The following is a 19,158-nucleotide window of genomic DNA, read 5'->3' as shown; positions in this document are numbered from 1 at the left end:
ATCATGTATGAATGGTGGATATTGTTATTTAAACATTCAATAATTTGAACAATAAGTCCATAATTTAACGGCTAAATAGTGATTAAATTAGCACAAACTCTCTTTCATTATTCTATGAAAACATAGCCCTCTTATATTTGCAATGCCTTCAATCATCTGAAGGTAGTTAAGCGATGAATTATCTTGGTGGTTAGGGTTTTCTCCTTAATTCATTGTGCTCCTTTTTATGCAGCTAGCATTGGATCCACGTGGTTTAACACTGACGTTTTATTTGAGCTAAATATGTTTTACACCATCAACATTTCGGATCAGTTTTAAAATCAGCCATGAAGTTTTAATTTTGGCCCAATACACCATATCCTTCTGAAAAATTTCAAATTTATACCCTTTGTTAGGATGATTGTATGGTCGATTATTAACAATCAAAGCATGACTCGTCCTCCAAAGTTCCAAACCCACTAACCAAAATACAAAAAACAACTCGAGGACATTTTAGGTTAACTCCGCACTTTCAAGTCATTAGTTAATAGCGGTTTGACCTATCAAAAAGTATAAATTTAGTAAATATCAAAATATTCGGGTGTAATTTTTAAAATAAAAAAAAAATTAGAACCTGACCCATTTTAAAACTGACTCCATACCAAACCATCTCTGGGTGCAAAGCTTCTCGGCCTTTTCCTTGCTCAGTGACAAATTGGTGCTCTCTGTTGATTAAATAAAAAATGGTAATCTTGGTCAGGCCCGTTTGATCCAAATTACCGGGCTAGCCCAATCTGCTCTGATAACAATGTTGGGTTGGGCCTGCACAAGAATGAAATTTTCTGTAATAAATGATTTATTTTGAACGATGAGAAATGATAATAGGGGAATGCTATCCACAATTTCACACGCCCTTTTTAACTCCTCTCACTCACTTCGTTAATTTTTTGTCATTTTAATTTTTTTCAATTCATCAAATCCAACCGTCGAAAATTAGAAAAGTGTGTGAGAAGTAAAAAAGAATATGTGAATATCACACTCTATAACAATATTTATTTTAATACCAATGTAAATCATTTCTGATGTGAGTGGTGCTATTCACACATTTATTTTTATCTCTCACGCACTCATCTTAACTTTCAACTGTTGGAGTCGTTGAATCGGATGGATTAAAAAAGATCAATGATAAAATTAACAAAGGGTGTGAGAGTGGATAACGCTACCTTCTGAGTTCTTATATTTGTTGTTAATTAGCAAAAGAGAACAGAAATACAGAATTCATTAAGAATAGAAAATACAATGCAAGCAACTAATTAAATACATAAAAACATAATAAAACTTAGTTTAAGTGCTTTTTAATTTTTGCAAGTCTGCATTGTTTTGCACGGGAAATCATCTCAGCACACCCGAATATCTCTCTGCGCACCCCTATTTCAGAAACTCGATCTTGATCTGACGGACGGTAACGGGCCGTTTGATATACTTAGGCACCAAGGTAACCTTAATGCTGTCGTCGCCGTCAGCGCCCAAGTCCTCCAGCAAGTCCGTTATCCCAAGGCGGAGGCTCGTCCTCACCTCCTTCCGCTTGTGCGGCAAATACACGAAGCTCCCGGCGAACTCGGCCTTGTCGGGTCGACTCAGCGCGTCCTCGTCATCGTTCACGTGAACGTCGAACTTCACGGTGTCGTCCGCTACGAACTCGATCCCCTGAATCGCCAGCACCTCCTCTTCCGCTTCCTTTTCCGCCTTGGTCCTAGACTTCTTTGGCCGCGGCACGATCACGCTGATAACCGAGTCCAGAGTGATCGGTAACTCACTGAGTTCGACGACCCTGTTTGGAGTAGTCTCGGCGGCCGCCGATTCGCCGGAATTCCCTGTGATTTCGCTCATCTTTGATCCGCCGTATATTCCTAGCCCTCCGATGAGAAGGTCTCGCCTTGCAAATTGTGGGTTGTTCGACGACGCTTTGGATGCAAAGCAAGGATTGGGATTTCGAAGGAAGGAAATTTGGGAGTGGGTTTTGGAGATGGGGGAGATTGAAGAAATGGGTCGGCTAGGAATTGGTGTGGAATGCAGGGGCAGTGAGAAAGAAGCCATGGATGATAGCTCGGTTTTATTAGTTAATTGTTTTCGCCGACCAAGTGTTTGTAGAAATGTTTGACTACTTGATGTCGGTATTAGATAGAAAACAGATTTACTTAAAATGGCATCCTTGGCCACTCGTCACGAAAATGTTAATTAATTGAATACTTTGCTCTGCTACTAAGTTATGTCGGGATTGGGGTTTATATAAACTGCAGATATTTTAAAAATAATTCATTGGAACTTTGCGTGCACATAATGTAGTGAAATTATACGTTTATTTGTGCATATGTATGTATATTGATTTTCAACTTTCTATGTTCGTGAAATTATTCATACTTATAAGACGCACAAATCATAAACATAAGAAGTAAGTCAATTATGTTATTGTAATCATTTATTCTTGTGAAATCCATAAATTATAAGCAACTAAAATCAACATCTTTATGAGGGGGCTAATTCTGACTATTTACATGGAACTTGTAAGTTTATAATGGTTGAAATCACTTTAATAATACGCACATGTGCGACTGATCCTACCACTTCTTCGTAATTAAATTTTTATGTATGGAATGAAATAATCTCTTGTTTTGTGGCGAGTGGCAACTTCTGAACCACTTATTTGTTGCTTTTAGGTTTCTAGCTCTCTCATTTTGTTATTGAGTGTGAGCGAGAACACTCACCAAATACCACAGCAGGAAGCAACGTAAGCCTTCACCGCCACCTTTTTCTAGGCTCAACAACTTTGGGTTACTTCTGACTCTTTAATGCGTGTTAGTATTAATTAATAACGTGACACATGTGAGTTAAGCATGTAAGTAACGTGTGATAAACTTAAGGAAATTTAAGGGATGCAGAGATTTTTTTAGTGTGACGGAACACGAAGTAATACACGATGTGTTATTATACAAATTGTGAGATATGTATGTTAAAAAGATAATAACTTAGAAAATAAAATTTCTCACTACTTATATAAAACACTTTATGTATCATCCGTGTTTTGGTTATAATGAAAAAATTCCTAGAGAGATGGGAGGGATTGAAGAAGTTGATCGGTTAGGAATTGAGGTGGAATGCAGGAGCAGTTAAGGGGAAGCCCTGGCAGAAGGCTTGGTTTTAATACTTAATTTGTCTCGCCTACCGGAAATGTTTGACTAGTTGGTGTCGGTAACGTTAACAGAAAGGGAAACAAAGATTACTTAGCTTGCAAGGACGAAGGGGCGACTTCTTTTTACATGATTGTGTGCTGCTTCCCAACATAATTTCAAACTTTCTTGTGGCAACTTCTAGCCCATTATCTGTTGCCTAAGTTTCTAGTCTTTTCTCATATTTTAGCGAATGATCAGATCAGTGACTTAAATGTCATTTTAACGGTCTCATTTCTAATTTTTTTTTTATTGATCGTTTTCTGCGTCTCATAAGTGATGATGAAAATCACATTCTACGTGCTACTCTAGTCTAGTGTTCATGGATCCAATGAACACGGGGAAATTCATTTCCTTGTCCGAGCAACCTCTGGCCCCCAAAGCATGCAACTTCTCTTTGAGCTTCCTCCCTTGTTATCAAGGTCCTGTCAAGTCACAAGATTATGAACCAGTTGTGGTAGGAGTATATTATGACTTTGTTTTATGTTGCGCAACATGTTTCGTCAATGTGATTGCTATATACATTTGCGATCCATACGCTAAGCTGTGGGATGCTCTTCCTCCCCCTCCTCAGTGTCACAAGGAAATATGTGTAGGATTCGTCTGTGAAAATAAGGAATGCAAGGAAGATGACAAGCCGAATAAAAGAAGAAAGTGGTGGTAGTAGCGGTAGTTAAACATTATTCCAGTTTGATGTTGAGTCTAGGCACAGGGTTCTGCGGATTTTTTTCTGAATTTTTATAAGACTCCTTCCAGTTCAAAGCAGAGATCTTCTCTTCTGAACTCGTAAATGGACAAGCATGAAGCTTTTGTTTTGATAGCTTGACTTTCGAAGCAGGGGTTGCTTACAGAGGAAAGTTGTACCGGGGAAGCATGTACGATGGACATATATGGGGCTGGATCCCAACTCCATTAGTAATAACACAGCAAGCATCACTAGTAATAGCACTGGTGATACGAATGTCAATTGTCGCTTCATTGATATGCCGAAACATGATCAGTTCACTCACACAGCTACAAGATTTGAATTCCTAGGTGTGTGTAACAAAGCTAGATGAGGTGCGTGTCTGCGAATGTGCCAGTTAGCTCAGAATTGGGCGAATGATCTGAGTGTTTGGGAGTTGAAAGATGATGATCAGGTTGACAACTGTGCAGGCAAATGGTGTTTGGCAGGCAGCGCTTCGGTATCCAGAATGGTTATGCGAAATGCATTGATCAACAAAGTAGGGTTGCTTGCTTTCGACCCAAATAATGAAGATATCTTGTATCTAGAACTCAGTGCACACATTGTCATGTGCAACATTCGTGCAAGAAAGGCAAGGAAGACTAGTAGGATCACTCCGGTTAATTATGCTGCAATTGGTAACTCCATGATGGCTGTCTTCCCATACATGCTTCCATGGTGGCCGACACCAGTTACTAGACTCAAATCAGGCTCCAGTACTTCAAATCATGTTGCGGGAGCAGGTAAGAAGAGGAAAGCCAATGACGAAGACACGAAAGTGGACAACAAGCAAAGCACAGCAGCAGATTTGTTGATGAGAACAAGGTACAACTTCCATGCGGACAAATTATTCAAGAGTGGCGTGTTTAGCAGTACTGCTAGTACTCGTACTATAACAGGTGGAGAAGAGCAAAAGAGGAGGCCGCACGATGTAAAAGGTAGTTCAGCCGGCAGTCATCATGGCTACTTGGTATGAAATTCTGAATCTGGATGATCGATATGTAGGTATACTATTGTATTTTGATCCTTGATGATCATCTTCCACAACGTTGTATTACTAACACGAATAATTTACAATAATTTACAAGTGAAGCAAGAAAATTATTGGCATAATGAATACTCATGTTTACCTATATATCAACAAATCAAGATGTATTCAATCCGTGCTCAGTTACACACAAACTGTTTGAAAAGTTGGAACGGAAATTATAAAAATAAAAAACAAAAAACGACCCCATGATTTATCATGTACGCTCTTAATTATCTAGGCAAAATAGTCGATCTTGACCCGACCAATGGTGACAGGCCGCTGGACATTCCTTGGCACCAAAGTTACCATAATACTGCCATCGTCGTCAGCTCCCAAGTCCTCCAACAAGTCCGTAATCCCAAGATGCAGGCTGGTTTTAACCTTCTTCTGGAACTGTGGCAAATACACCAAGCTCCCTGCAAACTCGGACATGTCGGGTGGGCTCAGCAAGTCCTCGTCATCGTTCACATGCACGTCGAACTAGAGAGTCTTATCCGCCAGAAACTCAATCCCTTCAATCACCAACACCTCCTCTTCCTCCTCCTTGTCCTTCTTGCTCCTCGACCTCCTCGGCCGCGGCACGATCACACTCACCACCGAGTCCAAAGCTATTGGCAACTTACTACTCTCAACCAAAACTACCTAAACAAATATAGTGCATAATTGCTATATTTTAATCACACACATAATTCAACAAACTAAAAATATGCAATTTAATTTATGCCCATGAGAAAAACAATGTTAAATAATACAACAAAATAGGCTAGAGAAACATGAAAAATGTTTGACATTCTGTTCTTAAGACATTTCACTACCTTCTTTCACGCCTCTGCCGCATTTGCTGGCCCTGTTTTGTTATTAGTCGCCAAGGCAAGTCCTCCTAGACCAAGGAAAAAGATTTCTCCTATCCAATTTTACTAGACAAATTTGCGGATCACGATTAGGGTTTTGGTCACTATTGATTGTTGTTGCTTTACATGAACCTCTAAGATTTCTGACTAAGGAAATCTGGGATTTGTTTGGGAAGATGTGAGGGATTGAAGGGGCGGTGGAGTAGGTGGTAATCATGGTGTTGGAGGATATAGTGGTGGAGGAGAAGCCACAACTTTGTTTCCATTTTGTAAAGAGCTATGTATCCGGATCCCTTTCTATAAAAGAAAACTAATGAAAATGAAACTAATGAAAACTATTTTGGAAACTTTGAGTTTTAATGATAATGACAAAATAAAGGGTAAAATAAATAATACCAGGTTTGATTTATTAGTGTAAAAATATGATTTTTCGTTAAAATGAACAGTACCGCGGACTTTTCGTTAAAACTCCTTCCTATCAAATCCATCTAGTTCGAGATCAGAATTATTGAATATTGATCAAATAACTACAATTATTATAACTTTTAAAAGATTTTTTATTTGTAACCTTCAGACTAGATTGATTTGGTGGAAAGGGGTATGTATGAACAATTTACGTCATTTGGAGTGATGACTAATTACATTTGCAGCCACACGTTCTATGTTACTATGCTTTAGTCAAGATAAGGACAAGACTTTTGTTAACAGGGCCTACACTTGTCAAAATCACACCTACTTCAATGATTCATTTACCTTGTGTACAGCACTCTTTATGTTAATATGTTCACTTAAGAAATGTAACGGTGGCCTCTTGCATTCGAGTCTTACATGAGCCCAATTTGGTGGATCATCATCCTCGTATATATATTTAATGGACGAGTAAAGTTACGCGTACGACTATACCAGAGTATTTCTACTTCTTTAGGCTATAGTTTTTTTTTTTTTTAGTAAAAACTTGCATACTCTAAATTGCTTAATCACTGAACTACTTTTTTAGCAATTAAAAGCATATTCTAGCCGTCTTTAGGACGAAATCTAAAAGTGATCTTAAATTTTAAGCACATTAAATATTTCCCGTGGGTCTTTTCTAAATAAGCACTTTTAACTGTAAACAAAAAATTGTTATATATATATATATATAAACGGACCCTAACTCATACCAGCAAATTGGGCAGATATAAAAAGTTTGAGCTGCCCCAAATTTTTAACGGAATATGATTCTCTTTCCTTTGTTTTTTTTTTCCTCCTCTTCTTTCCGTTCCTATTTAAACGATTACGGTTAAACCACGTCAACATCTTATATTATTTTTTTATAAACAGAGAAAGATAAATTTTAGAATATAAGAGGAGTGGACGGAAAGAGGATGAGAGAGAATCCTAATTCATTTTTAACATGATTATGTTTCATCAAAGTTATGCTGCCCCAACTCTTCTGTGGAAAGTATTCGGTTTGTTGAATCTTTGATGCAAACGCCATTTCATTTGTTGCCATTTGTTCTTTTATTTTCTCACTCGTACTACATTGCACTGCACGACAATTTGTACTACATCTTACATGTACCTGTACTAAATTCCAGTACTCCACAACCTTGCCTATCTGATTCAGAAATATATTAAATATATATACGTGTGTGTATATGGAACATCAGATATGGATCATTGCAGCAGAAATCTGGCAGTTTTACAGGAGAATCACACAGGCGCTCCTCTACTTCAACTTCAAGTAAGTTATTGCAGTCTCTCTCTTTTCACCCTCTCGTTTTTTCAATCTTCACGCGATTCGATCCTCGTTTGATTTACTCAATTCAATTTCTAGAAAAAAGGAGAGGAGTGCATAGGAGAAAAGTTCGCACTCCCGTTTTCTCTTTATGCACTTTTTTGTTTCCGTCATTTGATTCTTCTTTTTTGATTATATATGAAACTATTGCCGTCGCATTTGTTAATTTGAGCATTTGTTGTCAGGAATTGGAGGCGATCCAATCCATTCTTATGGAGTGAGTTCATCTTTACTCTTCGATCTACATGAATCTGCATGAGTTTATGGCATCCATAATTGGCACCAAATTCATCACCAGAGTGCTACCTTTCTCACCTTCAGCTTCGAAGTCCTCCAACAAGTCCCTTTGTCCTTGACCTCATGCTACTACTTCGATCTCGTTTCTTTTGTTAGTTATATGCAGGCTATGCATAAACAAAGCCGGGCCGGCCATTTTTCATACCTTGGCACCAAAGTCACCACCCGACTGTTATTGTATTCAATTCATCCTCCAACAAGTCCGTGATCTCTATGCGCAATCTCTTAATTTATGATAAAATTAACAAAGAAATGCTATGAAAAGAAAGTAGTTTGCGGATAGAGATAACGGACTTGTTGTACGATGAGCTGAAGATGATAACAGTCTGGTGGTTACTTTGGTGCCAAGGCATACAAGATGGTCACCTTATTTTACTTTTTTTTTTTTAGGACTAGAAATCAAAGATCTTATGTAACATATGGAATTGATTAATTGAGGATGAAGCTTGACAAATGAACTAAAAATGCAAATATTTGATTTATCTACTCACTTTCTAATGTTCGTCTTATATATATATATATTGTGAAAAATATTTATGTGTATATTGAAATGTATCAGCATCATCTTATGGCAATATCAGCCAATAATAAGGTTTTTCAATTGTATAAGAAACCATCTACAATCAAGACGAAGTTGCAATGATAATGATTTAATCCATGACATTAGGATAACTATCAACGCAATTAAGGGTCTTTGCCAGTACTCTTGTAACTTGTTGATTTTTTAGAACTAGTAAACGTTAACAGATAGTTTCCATTACAATTGACTTCATGGTAAAAGTAAATGTCCAAAGAGATTCAGCTAGCAACCAAATGGACCAGCACATCACTTATAAAAAAAAGGATAGTGCTATTCACACTATTTTTTTTTACCTTCTATACACCTTTGTAATTTTTTTTCATTTATCATTTTCAATTCATTCAGTTTGATGACTGTAAATTTAGAAGATATGCGAAAAGTAAAAATAAGTGTTTAGATATAACTACTTATATAAAAAAATATATTAAAAAAAATAAAAACCTTGCTCCCCGGTCCTACAATTTACTGTTAAGCATGACAAGGATTTCGTGATAAACTTGGCAACAAAACCTTTTTTATTTAGAAAAACTAATGAAAATAGTTTGAAAACTTTGAGTTTTAACGATCAGGACAAAATAAAGGGTAAAGTGAATAGTATCATAATTGACTTTTTAATGTAAAAATGTGATTTTTTATTACAGTGAACAGTACCGGGAACTTTTCGTTAAAAAACGTTTTTTATTTTGCATTTTTGGTCAAACTAGCAAGATTGCCAAGTACAACAACGTTTTAACTCGCCATCCAAACTCAAAGCTAATGTCAAATTGTAAAAGCACAATTCACTAATCAGAAAATCATAAATTATATTATTTTAACAGCATGTCAATTTCTTATTAACTAAGGATATTGATATCGATGCATTATCAACTAAACTTTGAGTAGCCGGATGCAAAAGTTTCACCTTTGTAAGAGAGTCCAAATCCCCTTTATTTGCTCGGGAGTGGCGAAGGTTATTAATTTTGGTTTTGTTAATAATATTTGAGCTCCTTTTCTCCTTTTCACCTTTTTCATGTTCTCTTCACCATGAAGTAAATAAATAAAAGTTTAAAAGAGAAAGATAAAGTCACACTTAAAAAATATAAAAGAAGGAAAGTGTTATTCATCATTTTAATTTTACTTTTCACATTTTTATTAATCTTTTGTCAATAAATTTTTTTCAGTTTGTTCAATTTGTTCAATTTGATGATCAAGAATCGAGAGCTAACGTTTAGATAACACGGATCAGGATCCTCTCCTGAGCAAAATGTGAGGATCCTCCTGACCAAGCTCATCGGGACGTTGAAATTTTATCCAACGGTTACAAACAGGAGCCCCTCTAAAAGTTATAATAATTGTAACCGTTGGATAAAATTTCAACAGCCCGATGAGCTTGATCAAGAGGATCCTCACATTTTGCTTAGGAAAGGATCCTGATCCCTGTTAGCACCATTGAAAAAAAAGAAAAGAGAAAGGTCAAAAAAAAAGTTAGGTGCTTTTAACTTTGGGAACTTTAACGAAAAGCTTCTATATTGTTCACTTTAACGAAAAATCATATTTTTACACTAAAAAATCAATCATGATACTATTCGCTTTACCGTTTATTTTATCTTTATTGTTAAAACTTAAAGTTTTCAAACAATTTTTCATTAATTTTCCTTTTAACTTTTACATAGAGAAGCGCGTGCCTTTTGTGCGAGTGGGTATCGACTCTTGATTTGCAACAACGTTATTTAATCTGTTTGATTGTAACTGCAAAGGATAAGGATTGTCTGCCCTTCTTATTCCCGTGTTTTTCCATGCCTTCCTGTTTGTATGGTCACGGTTAAATCACGTCAACATTTTATATTACAATTTATTTTTATCTTATTATCTCTATAAAATAACAATATAAAATGTTGACGTGGTTTAATTATGATTACATAAAACAAGAGAGCACAAAAGGGCACGGAAATAAGGAGAGTAGACTGTTGAGAATTGTCCCACATTGGTGAGGGACACGGTTTGTTATGTGTTTATATGGTCTTGGGCTACTCCCTATATTGCCAATTAGTTTTATGGTGGAACCTCAATTTCATCATGGTATCAGAACGGGTTATCCTCGTGCGAAGCCAAACGGTCACACGCGCTCCACGTCACCCGGTTGTTGTCCATACGTGCTCCACGTCACCCGGTTGTTGTCCATGTGTAGGCTTGAACGTCACCCGGTTGTTGTCCACGTGTAGGCTTGAAAATCCGCTACACGTGCGGGGGCATATTGAGAGTTGTCCCACATTGGTGAGGAATACGGTTTGCTATGTGCTTATATGATCTTAGACCACTCCCTATGTTACCAATTGGTTTTACGGTGGATCGTACAACCCTTGTCCAACTGCAAACGCTTTTATCTTCTTTTTCGTGTCTGTCTGTCTGTCTGTCTCTGCGATTTGTGCTGGGGTTTTTGACGAAATTCGAGTTCGAGAGAAAGAGGTTTTGTGGGATGGCTTCAACGCTGCTTTTAGTTGTCGTTTTTGTGTTCGATCTGGTTGCTTTTGCGCTCGCTGTTGCCGCTGAGCAGCGAAGGTCCACTGTAAGTGTGTGTGTCTTTCTCTTCTTTCTTGGGAGGACTAATATCATATGATTCTTAACTTAGAGTTCTTCAAGTTTTGATCTTTTTTATTTATATATATGTTCCACCATTTTTTTTTCAGAATTAGAGATTGATTACAGCAATATATACTTTAATTTTGCATTCAGACAGAAATAGTCGATTTATTGCTATTTAAAAAAAAATAGTGGGAAATATGAAACAGAGTTTTTAAAGCAAAATAAGGATTGATTAGATTTATAAAGGATTTAGAAAACCTTACAAAAATCCATAAATCAGTGTGTAAATTTTATTTAATTATTGGTGAGGACATAATTTTTCTGTGGAGATTAAACCAATAATACTGCCTTTGAATGGCTATTTAGTTTGGATGGTGCTATTAACCCATCAATTTCTACCTCTCACTCACTCACCTCTTGTTAATTTCTGTCATTTTATCTTCTTCAATCCGACGATCGAAAATTAGAAGCGGCGTGTGAAATGTAAGAAGGGTGTGTAGGTAGCACCATCCTTTAGTTTTTTATTAGACCGTTGGTTTAATTTTTGGCGTTTCTCAAACGAAAAAGTCCAAACCGTAGGGCGTATTTATATTTGTTCAATATTTTGTATGCTAATAAACCATTGTTAGAATACAAAAGTAGGGTTTATCAGATTTATTACATGTCAATTTTGCTGGGAGAGGCAACAAATTTTCAAGATTGTTAATCAACATAACACTGATAGATCAAGCAAGATGAGAGAGGTAAACCTGTCTGGTAGGAATTTTGAGTTGAGACTTGAGATTCACCCTCAAATTCTTGATATTAAAAATCTCAAAAGCCGAAGTAAAGGGGAGAGGTGTGTGTGTCACTGACGTTCTACACGAATCGCAGGGACAGTTCCATTTCTAATTTTTGAATTTGACGTTAACTGGAACGAGGAGGAACACACACTAATAGCTTAAGTTATTAGAATCAGCGGTTTCTTCTACAATTAGACACATTGTTAGTTGACCTGTCGGGCAATTTCAGTCGAAATGATGCACATGTTACTTTATCTAGTATCTCTCCCTTGCAGGCCAAGATTCAAACCGAAGCAGATTCGAGCTATTGTGTATATGATTCTGACATTGCAACTGGCTTAGGTGTGGGATCGTTTCTGTTCTTATTGGCAAGTCAAGCTCTGATAATGGTGGCAAGTCGATGTTTGTGCTGTGGAAGGGCTTTGAGACCCAGCGGTTCTCGGTCGTGGGCAATTATGCTCTTCGTTACCAGCTGGTATGTGCTCCTCATATAATCCGGGCATTCTCAGATATTATAGTTGTTAACACTGGTTGATTATATAAGGTCAATATCATGTGTTGTCGAAAGATATATGCTATTCTTATATTTCAAAACTTCAGGGTGCTTTTTGTCATTGCTGAGGCATGCCTTCTCGCGGGTTCAGTGAGAAATGCATACCACACAAAGTACAGGGCTTCGTTTATGGAAGACCCTTCATGTGAGACATTGAGGAAAGGAATCTTCGGAGCTGGGGCTGCATTTGTCGTCCTCACAGGCATATTCTCGGAGCTTTACTATGTTAGCTATTCCAGGGCTAACGAATCCCCGGCTCCCTACAGCAGAGACGCCGGTGTGAGGATGCAGAACCTTTAGAATAGAGAAACCAATTGGAGGGAAGTGAGAGTGATCTTGTATTGTCACATGTAGTTGGTTGACTAGTAACTGACATGTCTATATGAGTATGGAGTAACTTAACAGGACATATGATTGAATATTTGAAATGCTCATGAGTTATGTATGTTTCGAATATTAGTGATTTATGTATGATATTTGGGGTTTTATGTTTCGTGAAATGTAAGTTCAATTACCATGAGGCTTGTTCGGTGGATGGAACTGGATGAGATTGGAATCGAGTCCAAGTCAGTCTTGTAGAGAGTCTCACTCCTCTTAGTACATTGGATCGTTGTCCAGTGTAACAAGTCCAGTTCCAGTTCCAGCGTTTATAAGCTCGCCGAACAACGGCCAAGACAATAGTCCACTAGCCCGCATCAGACAGCTGACGGGGTAGCCGTAACTGAGTTTCCGTTCTAGATCATTGATCCGGGAAAGGTGCCGCTCCACGCATCCGTTTTCCGTTCGAAAATGGGTAGTCCGTTCGTTCCAACCGAGCCCCCAAACTAATATCTGGCATATGTCCGGTGCCTCAGCCCATTCCTAGATTAGTTTTGCTCACTCGCTTTACAGCTCTAGCATTGGACTGGTGCTTTTGGAGCCATCCATCGATTACAATTTGCTTCAAGGTCCTAATTTTTTACACATGGATCTGAGGAAAATGTAGGCCTGAAGCATCTAAAATATGATTTATATTTAATAAAAAGAAAACAAAAATGTCTCACAATTGTGGCCCCAAAATGGACGTCCTGAATCCGTAGTCTTTAGAACTGGAGTAAGAGGGTGAGAATAGGGATTGAGGTGAGAATAGGGATTGAGAGATCATCTTACTCTCTGGAGCCGACATACTCAACAATCTGGATCATTAAATTTAAATCATGCTGCCCACCTCACACTCAAAATCATGCCCTCATTTCTCTCCAACACCCTCATCTATCTCTTTCTTAAATGGTCCGAATTGCTAGATTCAACGGCTCCCGAGGGTGAAATCCAGAGAGGATCTTAATTATGAGAATATGGCCACTTTGAGACAAGCTAAATTTGGGCTCAATCCAAGAAATTTAAGAATGATCAAATACACAACACTAGAATGGGGAAAATAGTATTACATATGAAACACGTCGTGAATTTTTCACTCTCGTTTTCTTCTCGTGTCGTGCACTTCTTTCTGTGTTCTTTGATTCTCTTTTAATTCATTTAATCGAGATACAATGCGAAATACTTCACTACGATTAAGAACATTAAAAAAAAAGTTGTTAAGAATTTATTTACTTTACAACCCAAAATTTGTCGGGACTAGAACCAGTGGCCATAAAATATGGGGAAACAAATCTGTGCAATCTTATTCAGATGTCCAAATATACATACATATCCACAAGAATCTTCCATCACATTCTTTCAGTGAGCCCTGTTGGTAGTAGGAGTCCCCATTTCTATCCCTATCACAAACCACTCACCAAAATTGAAAATTCTATGACATAAAAAATAAAAAAAATAAACCAATTAATTCTATTCAATTGAACAAAGAAACCGTAATATAAACCTCCTTTACATGCATGTAATTGCATCTTCCATCAAGTTAAATAAAAACCAGGAGATACAAACTTACAAATTAATAAATATATATATTTTTCAAAAATAAAATATCTGGAAGCTGAAACCGAAGGACAAAGATAGCTTCGAACAGTCTACATCTCTGTTTGGAAATTACAAGTTGAGAGAGCAAACTAACAGAAATTATATCACCTGAAGATCGGCACAAGTAGAAAAACTGTGACAAACTTGACAGTGACACATGAGAGAACTGGGATACTGTTTCTGCGTCGTAAAAGTCTCACACACACGCAATCCAAAATTAACATACTGCTAATGAAGATGGCTAATTCATTATTTTACAGATGTATGTGATCAGAAGAATCATCCCAATGAAGCAGGTTGAGATCAGTAGAAACGAGGGTTTCGATGTCTTCCCAATTCCAGTCGTTCGAGTACACATCCACGGCGTTGCTTGGAGAGGGGGCTTTCCAGTTAGGCTGCTGGGGAAGAATATTTGGCATGATGCTTGTGATGGTTGGCTCCTCTACGGTGGCTTTGAACTGATCTTCGGCGCCAGCGTAGTTATAAACGTTTGAGGATTGCAAAGATGTTGAGATTGAAGAGAGGTTTGTGTCAAAGGAACTTGAAGTAGTAGTACTAATTGAGCTTGAGAAGGGATCGAAGGTTATTAGATTTCTACTTTGATGAAGAAAAGGCAAAGTAGTACTACTACTTAAACCTGCTGACGAAAATATGATTGTGTTGTCCAAATTCTGTTGCGGAAGCGAAGATTGGGGACCGATAAGTGCGTGATAGAGAGCATCCGCAGCAGTTTCCCGCTTATGGTGATCATCAATCGCCGCAGTGTTTGCAACGGTTGTGGCAGCTGCTTCTGAGGGAGAAGTGTTTGATGACTTTTTGAGGCGCTTGTTTTTACGGACGCCACCAACCGGGACGTTTCGAAGAGTCCCGCCTTTTGTCCAGTGCCTCTTGCAAGCTCTGCAGAAGTGCCTTGGCTGCGACTTGTTGTAGTTGTTGTAGTAACAAAACTTTGTGTTCGTTGATTCACATCTCGGACACTTTAATGGCTCAGCTTGCTGCTGCTGATTTTGTTGAAGCTGCCTCCTCACGGCGGTTGGTGGTTTTGGCAGCTGGAACGTCTGAGCTTGCAGCAAGCTGGTCTGACTCCAATCCAGCCCGTCACTGTTGACCTGCTTAGTACTCAATCCCATCTCCTCAACTCAAAACCCGAAACAACGAATGGATTGCGAGTAACCCGAATGAAGATGAGGATCAAGGAATAAGTGTGTTTGATTTTTCTTTTCTTCTTCGGGTATTTTTCTAGCCCCTGAAACACGGTCGTCGAAAAGAGAAAGCGGTCTGAAGAAGTTGACGAGGACGAGACTAAGGTTGTTTATAAGCAAAAGGGTAACGTGTTCGTCGGAGGAAATGAGTGATTGTATGGCTTCAGGTGCAATGAAATGCCTAGGAAACTCATGAGAAGTGAGCACGTCTAAGTTGAGTCTCCTTATCTTAATAATTTTAATATATATATAATATAAATAGTAATGATAATTAGTGTAAGAAGAATATTAAGAAATTATGATGGAAGATGAAAGGTTTTGTATGGCCGAGGATAGTTGTGATTGATAGATGTGTGGGGCTTGGCACTGGTGTGTGGTGGCAACCATATAAAAATTGTGCAAACTTAGGTGACAATCAATAGTACCATGCTCTTATTCCTTACTCATCATCCCTACAATTTTATAGAATGAAAACATTCAAATACTAAAGTAAATTAAGAGAAGAAACAACGTGGACAAGACAGAGAGAGAGAGAGAGAGAGTTACTTAACGTCGAAGGTCAAGGGGGGTTGGTGACATGTGGCTACCTTCAACACCACTGATAGTGCTTCATACGTTGGCTATGTAAAAGGAACATATATAAGGTCGAGTGCATTTCTGTTCACTATCTTTAAGTAGTAAAACTTTATTTATTATCATTGTTAAGTTTAAATTTTAAGATTTGTATTTATTTAATACTCAGGTTTTAAAATTTAAGTTCATCTAATAATGATAAATAAGATGATGAACCTTATTATTACTTAAAAGTGGTGAGCAAAAATATTTCCTATTACGCGGTATGTGCAAGCAATGCTACATATAAGAGTTTTAACAAGAGTCTACAGTAAAATACAATAAGGTATGTGATGCATCGATTTTACAAAAGAAAAATTAATGAAAATGACTTGAAATTTTCGAGTTTTAACGAAAATAACAAAAAGATGTTGTAAGTGAATAGTACCAAAATTGACTTTTTAGAGTAAATATGTGATTTTTTGTTAAAGTAAACATTACCGGAGCTTTTCGTTAAAGTTTTATTTTGCAAATGGCTAGATTAGAATGTTAGGATTAAATCAAGCAAATTCAGCCAACTACTAAAGCACTTGTAAAATTTTGGTTTTAACATTTATGCTTTTTTATAGTTTAATTTATCACATTAATACGAGTGACCAGAACTAAATGAGGGTATATAGCTCGAAGACGCAGAACAAAAACTTGTTTATATGCATCAACCTTTCGAGCGGCTCATTCAAGAATTGGTCTAAACATGAACATATAAAACACTACCATATCAATCGATATATCACAAAAATGAGATAATAAGTTGGCTAGTGTCTTCAGTACTGCTCTTATTGTTATCACATCATGTCATCAGACTAGTAGTGTCTCAAGTACTGTTCTTATTATTATAACATCACACCATCGAACTAGCTACTATTATCACATCACGTCATCGGACTACTATTGTTTTCCTAAAATTAAGCTCACTAGTTCTAGATGACATTGTGTGCGGCAATACCATTTACAATAACAATTAGGGAAAATTTGGGAATAAAATTATATGAACATAAATAGGAATCAAGTACACTAGTATCCACGGACTAACTAGCTAGCTCGTCTTGTTGTGCGATCAAAGTGTCGCAGAGGGGGTGTCGGGTAGACCCAATTTTGTAGGGATAAAATTGCACAGTCGAGCATCACGTAGTCACAAGTGGGGCTTTTGTATTACAGTATTTGGAGGGTTTTGATGATCCCATGGTCCTATATATATACATGTGATTACATGTTACAGGTTGGCCTTATGTGTTTTAATCACATCCATGCACCATGCAAATATGTGCAATGTAGCTAGAATGAAGGGTACGTGATCCTTGCAAAGGGAAATAGTTAATCTCTAAACCCTAAATTCTAATTTATGTGAATCTTTATTCGTTGATTTGTTCAATTATAAGGTCCCAAATAAATGTGTATGTAAAAGAAGAAAATGAGCGTGCGATAATCACTTCCCCACAAAATTCATATTTTACGGCTGTTTGTCATTCTTGATCTTTGAACTCAGTGTGTTTTTAATTTGTAACAAAATAGAGACTGAATTTCACTAGATCATTTGATTATGTCTATGTGCATATTGACATGATTCTTAACTTCTTAATTTTGAGCAAAATTATAATATAATAACAAGAAAGTTTTCATCATAAGTACTAGTATTTGCCTACACACTTTGTATGTATGAACACATTTTTTTAGAAAATGAGAAGGAGAGAGGGAGAGAGAGAGAGAGAGAGAGAGAGAACGTGGGGGGTGGGGGGGGTGGAGTGGAAGGTTTTTGTTTTTGGTTTTTTTTATAATTTTTTTATTTATTAATATTGGAGGTATTTTAACATTATTTGTAGGTGAGGGTTCAATAAAAAACAGTAAAATTTGGACCTGTAAAATTACATTATTGCCCTTCATTTTTTTTGTGTGATAGAAGACTAATTTGTCTTTTCATCATCTTTTAGTTGACAAATAGGGTTTTATTAATTAGTAGAGAAGAGATAATAACAAGAAAGTTTTCATCATAAATAATAGTATTTGCCTACACACTTTGTGTGTATGAACACATTTTTTAGAAAATGAGAAGGGGAGAGAGAGAACGTGGGGGGGGGGGGAGTGGGAGGTTTTTGTTTTCGTTTTTTTTTTAATATTGGAGGTATTTTAACATTACCTGTAGGTGAGGTTTCAATAAAAAACAACAAAATTTGAACCTGTAAAATTACATTATTGCCCATCATTTTTTTTGTGTGATAGAAAACTAATTTGTCTATTCACCCTCTTTTGGTTGACAAATAGGGTTTTATTAATTAGTAGAGATATTTATGTTCATCATAAATATGTGGCCAAATCGGATAAATGATCCTTGTGGTCATAAGGTATTCGGAAGATAGCCCATGTACTAAAAAAACTTGGATTTAAACCCCTGTAGTTTACTCCGTTAGCAAATTTAGTCCAAAAGTGATTTTTCCGTTAACTATCTGTTAATACATGGGTAAAATTGTACTTTAACATGTGCACCTTCTTCTTCCTCGTCTTAATATAATCAAAGCTACATTTTCGGGTCTACTCTCCACCTAGGTAACGATGGCATTTGCAGAGTCTGAGACCGAACCCATGATTAAGAAAACATTTTTCATAATTCATCATACATATAAAGTTAACGAAATAACAAATATTAACATGCACAAATGGCATTGATCATACAAATTACTTATTCATCTCAAAAATTATCAAATGGGCAAGCGAACATAAGAAAGGATTAACTTACGACAGCCTCGACATCTTTTGAGGTAAGAACAACAAGAATAGCTCCAGGTATCACCTTCCTCTTGTTAGTTCTCAACTGATTAGCCCAAAGCCTGTTATTGAAACTCCCTCTAACCCTCTCCCCCCAAAACCCATAACCACCATCGCATAAACCACTTGGTCTTCTCAAATGGGTGTTTTTCAAAGCCACACAGCAAGAATCCATTCATGTTGCCTGCCAACTCTAATAGAATTCTAACCGATCAGAAATTGAAAACTCAGATAGCATTTAAACCAAAATCCCAGTGAAAATGTCA

At 37.1% G+C, this 19,158-nt stretch overlaps 2 protein-coding genes and 2 long non-coding RNA genes across 4 annotated transcripts; 2 read left to right on the top strand and 2 right to left on the bottom strand.

Annotated features, from left to right (window-relative positions):
• Window positions 1-5,045: 5,045 nt before the first annotated feature.
• Window positions 5,046-6,138, bottom strand: LOC139195820 (uncharacterized). Its single transcript, XR_011580854.1, has 2 exons — window positions 5,776-6,138; window positions 5,046-5,602 (listed from the first exon to the last, which is right to left on the bottom strand). It is a non-coding gene; the product is annotated as an uncharacterized lncRNA (long non-coding RNA).
• Window positions 6,139-7,179: 1,041 nt separating this feature from the next.
• On the top strand, window positions 7,180-8,375 carry LOC103434759 (uncharacterized). Its single transcript, XR_529329.4, has 2 exons — window positions 7,180-7,534; window positions 7,774-8,375. It is a non-coding gene; the product is annotated as an uncharacterized lncRNA (long non-coding RNA).
• Window positions 8,376-10,734: 2,359 nt separating this feature from the next.
• On the top strand, window positions 10,735-12,862 carry LOC103434761 (uncharacterized). Its single transcript, XM_008373114.4, has 3 exons — window positions 10,735-11,010; window positions 12,085-12,284; window positions 12,410-12,862. Exons 1-3 carry the CDS (start codon window positions 10,738-10,740, stop codon window positions 12,660-12,662), a joined length of 726 nt encoding a protein of 241 aa, XP_008371336.3. The 5' UTR covers window positions 10,735-10,737; the 3' UTR covers window positions 12,663-12,862.
• Window positions 12,863-14,175: 1,313 nt separating this feature from the next.
• On the bottom strand, window positions 14,176-16,032 carry LOC103408842 (dof zinc finger protein DOF1.4-like). The gene has a single exon (XM_008347658.4). It carries the CDS (start codon window positions 15,446-15,448, stop codon window positions 14,573-14,575), a length of 876 nt encoding a protein of 291 aa, XP_008345880.2. The 5' UTR covers window positions 15,449-16,032; the 3' UTR covers window positions 14,176-14,572.
• Between the last annotated feature and the right edge of the window lie 3,126 nt (window positions 16,033-19,158).

This window comes from Malus domestica, chromosome 05, assembly GCF_042453785.1.
Source record: "Malus domestica chromosome 05, GDT2T_hap1".
In the NCBI taxonomy this organism is placed as follows: Eukaryota; Viridiplantae; Streptophyta; class Magnoliopsida; order Rosales; family Rosaceae; genus Malus; species Malus domestica.
This window is presented reverse-complemented; position numbering and strand designations above follow the sequence as displayed.

Excerpts from the sequence above, each read along its gene's own strand:
- LOC103434761 (XM_008373114.4), top strand. The coding sequence starts at position 10,738 with ATGTGCTTATATGATCTTAGACCACTCCCTATGTTACCAATTGGTTTT. Across the intron at positions 11,011-12,084 it reads CTGAGCAGCGAAGGTCCACT|GCCAAGATTCAAACCGAAGC; the intron begins GTAAGTGTGTGT and ends TCTCCCTTGCAG. Across the intron at positions 12,285-12,409 it reads ATGCTCTTCGTTACCAGCTG|GGTGCTTTTTGTCATTGCTG; the intron begins GTATGTGCTCCT and ends TCAAAACTTCAG.
- LOC103408842 (XM_008347658.4), bottom strand. The coding sequence starts at position 15,448 with ATGGGATTGAGTACTAAGCAGGTCAACAGTGACGGGCTGGATTGGAGT.